At 40.9% G+C, this 7,663-nt stretch overlaps 1 protein-coding gene across 1 annotated transcript; it reads right to left on the bottom strand.

Moving 5' to 3' along the window:
• Positions 1–6,715: 6,715 nt before the first annotated feature.
• LOC125150820 (interferon alpha-2-like) lies at positions 6,716–7,294 on the bottom strand. The gene has a single exon (XM_047831206.1). It carries the CDS (start codon positions 7,292–7,294, stop codon positions 6,716–6,718), a length of 579 nt encoding a protein of 192 aa, XP_047687162.1.
• Between the last annotated feature and the right edge of the window lie 369 nt (positions 7,295–7,663).

Raw genomic sequence — 7,663 nt, 5'->3', positions numbered from 1 at the left:
ACTTTTAAAACCAAACTTTAAAGACAATTTAACCCTTTACCAAGAACTTAGTCATGGTTATAGATAAAACGTGTTATATTATGCTATCTACACTGATGCCTTTAAGATCTCTTGAAATTAGGGGGACCTGACAGTATGAATGAACGAATGAATGAACGAATGAATGAATGAACTGCTACCATATTTTGTTTAGCACCTGCTCCATATGAGTGTTGTTCCTTTCCCACTTCATTCTCCCTTCCTTTTATTGTCCAGTTGACCTCGGGAAACTTAAGTCGTTCCTGTCTTATTTTAGTTTACGTACAGCATGAAAAATCTACTCCCCAAATTGCCCTCATTTGGTGCCTTCCAATACTTAACATGATTGATTTTTGTTTTGATCTCTTGTTCAGAATTATCACCTCCATTGCTACAGATGATAAATCTGCTGAATGTTTCCACTTGTTTGTATTGTAATTGTAATTGCAATTGTATTGTATTGTAATTGTTCCACTGTATTGTAATGGTTATAATACTTCTGCCAATTTTCAGAGAGGAGTTTAGATGATTTTCAACTCTTTAACTTACTTTCCATTCAATTCAACAAATTGGCCCGTGTCACAGGCCACCTTTGTGCCACGCAAGGTGTAAGTGTTGGCGTTACAAGGATGGGTCAGAGCGTTGCGACTCTTCTGTAAAATGGAAAATCACAACAATGGCTTCGTCGGTGTGTTTCTTGCATAAAATCTTGGTATTGTTTTTGCAATTTTGTTCATACTCTTAGCATAGTTCTCTCAAGGCTACATAGAGTGTAGGGCTGACGATGAATGACATCAATTTGGATGTTACACTATGTATCAATATTTCTGCCTTTTAACTTCTTTTATTGTTATTATTTTTTGTTGTAATACAATTGGATTTCATCTAACTTTTGTGGGCCTTGTGGGCAGGTGTGATAACGTAGAAGGCTTGAGCCCATATACATACGTGTGTGTGTATTTTTTCAGACTGTCTTGGCATTGTGATGCCCTTGGTATAAAATTTTGTTCATATTAAACAGAGACTAAGGTTTGTATGAGTGAAGGTTTGGTTTGAGAGCTTTGCTCTAATTCTTTCTAGGAGTAAGACTCAAAGAAAATAATTTACTCACATGCAGCCATTTTGCTTCATCTGTGAAATGAAGTAAGTAAGTTGCCTTATGTTTCTGAGAACTAGACCAAAACAAGACCAAATCATGATATTAACAGTTACAATAATGAGGCTATGTATGAGGATAGATATGAGAAGAGCTAAACATACTGATGGTTGAATTGCTAGTCTCTATTCTGAACACCTATGTGAATTAACTCACTTGCTCCTCCAGCAAAGCCACGATGGGTGTGATATTCATATCTCTATCTTGTAGGTGGGGAAACTGGGATACAGCTAATTCAAGCAACTTACTCAGGATGAACACTGCCAACATGCCATAAACCTAAGATTTCAACTCAGGCCAACTCAAGGGATTGAAAAACTGCCTTTGCACGCAAAATTGCTTTTCAGAGGCTGAATTGAAAATTTTGCTTCAGAACTCGAGAAGGTGGTATTTACTAAACAAACAGAATGCCGGCTAGTCCTTACGCTAATCTAAAACTAGAGCCTGTGTGCCAGGGGATATGTTTTCCCCTCCAACTTAATTTAATTACATCTGAAGCTGTTCAGATATCCATCGATCACCATCACATTTTCCGGGGCAGCTGTCATATTAAAGAAATTGAATCTATCACCCTCGAGGCACATAAAGACACAGCTAATAGACTCCTCTCCCTTGACTGTGCTTTCGCCCCAGCTGTTGCCTTATCTCTCCCTTTCCATTCACAGCCAAGTTGGCTTGTCTTTCAGACCCTGTCTTCCCTGGTTTTCTCCTTCCCTTGACATTGTTAACCACTTCCCGCTCTTTAAACCCTCTGTGGCCCACTGATGTTCTCTGGCTCTATCCTGTCTCTTTCCCCCCTCTTTGGATCTTCTTTTTCGTTTCAGGCTTGACCCTTTACCATAACTTATTTGTATGTCTTCCTTTTCTTCACACTTTGAGCTTTCTGAACACAGGAATCTTTGCACGAGCTCCCCGCCCCACCCCCAACCTGGCACGATGCCACGAGAGGAGTAGGTACTGGTGAAATGGTGTTCAATGTCACTTGAAATAGCTGCCATTAAGGATATTGGCAGGTAATCATCTAACGACTCCTTGGGGAAGGTAAAGAATCCTATTCCAGGAAGATCGTGGCTATCACTATCAAGGGAGGTTTTTCTCTACATTTGGGAGATTGTGTACATTTCAAGACCCAGGGGAAGAGTGCCGTGGGGAATAAGTGGTTGAATTTATTTAACAAATGGAGGCACAATACTATCTTGAGCAGGAGAGGGAAGGGTTTTCACATTTACATCTCTGCTCTTCCTAAGCTAAGGTTCCTTCTCTCTCAGAGAGCAAATGTGTTGAAAACTTTCTTTAGGGGTGCCTGGGTGGCTCAGTCGGTTGAGCATCTGACTCTTGATTTTGGCTCAGGTCACGATCCCAGGGTCATGGGATTGAGCCCCATGTCAGGAGCATGGAGACTGCTTGGGATCCTGCCTCTCTCTCTCTCTCTCTCAAAATAAAAATAAAAACAATTTCTTTGAGCATCAGAAATATTTTGATAGGAAAATTGTTAGCCCTTCCCAAAACATACTGCGTTGGAGATCTTTGATGATTAGACATTTAACATTTTTGACTTTGGTGATTTGAGAGCTACACCCAAATGTGATTGATTTCATCTTCAAGATGTGTGTGACCTCTTTAAAGTACAAACCTGAACTGTCCCTTCCTCCGGGACTCGGGAGTGCAGGCCGGGCTGCAGAAGCTTAGCTCTTGGAGGTATCTCAGCCTCTAAGGAGGCTTATCATGCTGATCAGACCTGCCCTTTGTGTGTAAATGGGAAACTACACACAATAGTGCTGTTCGGGTATTGCTGAAGGTCTGCTGGATACAATCCTCACAATGTCAGAATTTTTTTTTTAACATTTATTTATTAAAAAAATTTTTTTTAATGTTTATTTATTTTTGAGAGAGACAGAGACAGAATGCAAGTGGGTTAGGGGCAGAAAGAGAGGGAGACACAGAATCCGAAACAGGCTCCAGGCTCTGAGCTCTCAGCACAGAACCCGACGTGGGCTCCACCTCACAGACTGTGAGATCATGACCTGAGCCAAAGTCAGATACTCAACCCGACTGAGCCACCCAGGCACCCATGTCAGAGTATATTTGAAAAGATGGTAATATTAATGGGTGACGAACTAAAGACAAAAATCTTTAAAATGATAACTAAGCTACAATGATGTATTGTCTAAAGTATGTTAAATATCATTTCAAAAAATAATATGAACACAATAGTTGAGTTACAGTTACTACCAAAGAGACCTTTTGGGTTAAGGACTCATCCTTGTAAGCTCTAGTTATCCTCATCTATAAAGTAATAGTTCTAATTTCTCAGCATTGTGGTGGGAAATAAATTAGATTTTGTGTAGGGTTTTGTGTGTGTGTGTGTGTGCGTGTGTGTGTGCGTGTGTGTATGCGTGTGTATGTGCGTGTCTGTGCACATATACAGACACACACACTTGGCACAGTGCCTGGCACACTATTACAGCTGAAATTCAATAATTTTTTATTAAAATACATAATTTACAAGATATGATACATCCACTTTGGTGCTAAAATATTTTTGCTTCTAATTAATAAGAATCAGAATGTTAACTCTTTCCTTGTCTAACAGGTTTCCTTGTCTTACATGTCCTCATCCTGAGGGAAGCTATAATGGGATAAAGATTGTCCCTATTAAAATAAACTTGTTTCTTAAACAAATTTGTTTTCGTTGATTAGGTTTTATTAGGGTTTTTAAAAAATCTTAAGTTGGTAAATAATGAAAAGTCCTTTCTTGAAATGGCTTGAAACGTATTTTTTGTAGGAGTTTTAAGGTTCACATTATATTTAACATGTTTTTATATGTGTATATATGGTATTCAAAATATTTTTTAGGTTTATTTATTTTTGAGAGAGCAAGAGAGAGCAGGGAAGGAGCAGAGAGAGGGAGAGACAGAATCCCAAGCAAGCTCCACACTGTCAGCGAGGAGCCCGACGCAGGGCTCAAGCTCACGAACACTAAGATCATGACCTGAGCTGAGATCAAGAGTTGGACGCTTTAACCAACTGAGCCACCCAGGCACCCTATATGATATTTTTATATGTGGTGTTTTTACCATATTTTTATATATGGTAAAGTATGTTTATATACAGTGTCTCATTTGATCTTGCTCATGAGTAGGAAGAGTACGTATTATTGATATGGTTTTAAGCTGAAGGCAAGTGAGCCTCCGAGAAATTAAGTGAGTGTCCAGTCACATAGTAAATGGTGGTCAGGACCTGGTACTAACTACTGTAGCTGGATTTTCTAACCGAAGTCATGTGCTCCTTCGTCCTCACACTGCCTCTATCTGTTGTGATCATCATTCCTTGGGTTTGAAACTATTCAACTGAAGTGTATTTAGGTGCTTAGCCCTAGGATTTTAATTAGCTCTTAGTTATTAAAAAACAGAACTTTTTATATATTGTAAATTCTTTTTTTTTTTAATCTAGTAACCAAAGGCAAATTTCCAACTATTGCTGTGACTACATTTATATTTTGGTGAAAGCTAATTTCTAAGGTATGGATCCCGAGGCACTGTAGGTAGAATTTGAAAATGCCTTCTGAAATAATGTGTTTTTTTTTTTTTAATGTTTATTTACTTTTGAGACAGAGAGAGACAGAGCATGAACGGGGGAGGGTCACAGAGAGAGGGAGACACAGAATCTGAAACAGGCTCCAGGCTCTGAGCCGTCAGCACAGAGCCCAACACGGGGCTCGAACCCTCGGACCGTGAGATCATGACCTGAGCCGAAGTCCGACGCTTAACCGACCGAGCCACCCAGGCGCCCCTGAAATAATGTTTTTTAAAAGATCAAGTTACTGTTACTTTTATTTTGCTGCTGAATTTTATTGTAGTCTTATTCTTAAATCCTCTAAATCTATATATGGCATATATTCTCTATTAAACTCACTGGCAAATAAACAAATGCTTTCAAAGCCTTTAAAAAGCGCCACGAGGGGCGCCTGGGTGGCGCAGTCGGTTAAGCGTCCGACTTCAGCCAGGTCACGATCTCGCCGTCCGTGAGTTCGAGCCCCGCGTCAGGCTCTGGGCTGACGGCTCAGAGCCTGGAGCCTGTTTCCGATTCTGTGTCTCCCTCTCTCTCTGCCCCTCCTCCGTTCATGCTCTGTCTCTCTCTGTCCCAAAAATAAATAAACGTTAAAAAAAAAAAGCGCCACGAGATGTTTCTGAGGCAGCACACAGCTTTTGATGTGTACACGGGAGAGGTGTTAACTCTCGATTTAGCAACAGGAACATTTGAAAGGCAGAAGCACTAGGAGACCACAAAAACCAGTCGATTACTCCCATGGGTACCATCTCTGAGTAGTGGGCTTTCCTGAGAAACTCTGTTTTTCTCTGCACTCAAATTCAAGATCAGGAAGATGCATCTTCTCTCTCCGTGTAGTGAGAGAGGGCTGCCAAAACAATGTATCACAAATTTGGTGGCTTAAACCGACAGAAACTTATTCCCTTCCAGTTCTAGGAGCTAAAACTCCAAAATCAAGGTATTGGCAGGACTCTATTCTCTCTGAAGACTGTAGGGGAGGATCCTTCCTTGCCTTGTTCCTAGCTTCTGCTGACCCCTAGCAATGCTTAACATTTCTTGACTTATGGATGCATCACTCCGGTCTCTGCCTCCATGTTCACATGGACCTCTCCTCTGCGTGTCCACATGCAAGTTTCCCTGCCTAAATTGTGAGATTGAGAATGTGGCCCCGAGCTTCACATAGACTGGAAGACAACACTGAATGAATAGACGTCAATGATGGATGATTGATCAGTGATGGGCTTAAGTGGAAGAATGGAAGTCTGAGAATGGGGAGCGACCATCCTCCAGGGCTTTCCACACTGGTGAGTATGAGGAAACATGAGTTAAGAGTGCACCTCAGAAATTCCTGCCCCATCTTTCTTCCTTTCCCTCGCATTTTCATATTCACTATCGTCATTATCTCCATGATTCTCTTTGTTCTCATTCTCTTATGAAATCTCAGATAACATCTAAAATAGAGGCTAGGTAAACCCAAGACTGGGATGATGGCTAGGGCAAAAGACGTGTTCCTGCTCTCGCTCCAGGTCAGGACTTACTGAGAACTGAAATTGCCAAATTTTTCATCACTGCCACAATCTTCTGTATTGGTTGATGATCCTTATGCGTTGTGAAATGATCCTAAAGATAGTTTAAACTCTGTCAAGTGAAGCAGTCTGAGGATGACCATTTGAGCAAAGTTACAAGAAGACTGAATTTAGAAGATTTGATTGTAAAAAGGAAATAAAAGAATCATTTAATTTTAAAATGATATTTTATATATAAGTCATCAAATATAGTATTACTATTTTAATAACAAATGTTTGCTCAACTTTAATAAACAAATCCATTAAACTAATAATTTGCAAATGATAAGCATGATTTTATCCATCCAGAAAACTGACTGACGATATTATCCTAAGTTACAAAAAGAATAAATAAAAAACTGCTTAGAAATACCACGTTGGTTTGAGAAGACATCTAAAATGATACTAGCGATCAGTGCCACATTAGTTAGTTATGTAAGTGACCTATTTCTTGGTCCCGATGTCTTCTTGTCAGCTGTTCAATGAAGAGAAAACACCTTCGGATTTCCACACGGATGACCTCCCAGGCACAGTGGCTATACTTTGGGCCTTGCAAATAGTCACGGATGCCTTGGAAATAATTCTTTATTGCAAGTCTGGTACCCTCCCTTTGCGAGGATGAATGATCCTCCTGCCCAGAGTCCTGCTCCAGGCATACCCCTGTCTTCTCCGTTTGCTGATACAGTCCACTTAGGAGTCTCTCTAAACGGCTTTCATTCCACAATGATTGGGAGACATTCAGGCTGAAAGTGTTGAAGACCTGTCGCAGCATTTCTCCAATGGCCGGGAAAGCAGTTTCCTCCAGAAGCTGGTCGATTTTTGCAACCTGGAGGAATCTGAAGTTGCTTCTGTCCTTCAGACATCTCAGGGGAAATTTTCCTCCAAGGTTCTCTAAATGTTGTACAATCTCCCAGATGCCCCTCCGTTGAAAGTGACAGTCCAGAGAGCAGGCAGTACTGGAAAGAAGTAGCATCAAAGCCCAGCTCGGGAAGCTCCGGCTGGTCATGGTGGGTTCCTTTGCAGGGTGACTCCCTCTCCGGAGAGAGCCCGGCTGTGGATCGCCTCTGGCTGCACAGATTCTGTATCGCTGAATTTTTATATCTGTGGGAGCCTCGTTTTTGCACAATATTTCAGGGTCCCCCTCTTTTCTCGTGGTCTTTTCTGCCTGTTGTTTACTACTTTTCAATAATAAACAAAACTCTGCAGTGTCTTTGCACGGCGATACACACGTCCAGTTTTAGAACTGTGGTAGCTATGAACTATCTCCAATGTGACCAGCAATCAGTTAAGTGGAAACAAAGCCGCGCATGTTTTTGCCTTAGTTTAAATTTTCTGCGCATGGCTCATCATGGCTTTCCTTCCTTTAGTTATGTTG

This window comes from Prionailurus viverrinus, chromosome D4, assembly GCF_022837055.1.
Source record: "Prionailurus viverrinus isolate Anna chromosome D4, UM_Priviv_1.0, whole genome shotgun sequence".
Taxonomy (NCBI): domain Eukaryota; kingdom Metazoa; phylum Chordata; class Mammalia; order Carnivora; family Felidae; genus Prionailurus; species Prionailurus viverrinus.
The sequence above is the reverse complement of the archived record's forward strand: the minus strand, read 5'-3'. Positions and strand labels throughout refer to the sequence as shown.

Coding starts and splice junctions, on each gene's coding strand:
- LOC125150820 (XM_047831206.1), bottom strand. CDS start 7,294: ATGACCAGCCGGAGCTTCCCGAGCTGGGCTTTGATGCTACTTCTTTCC.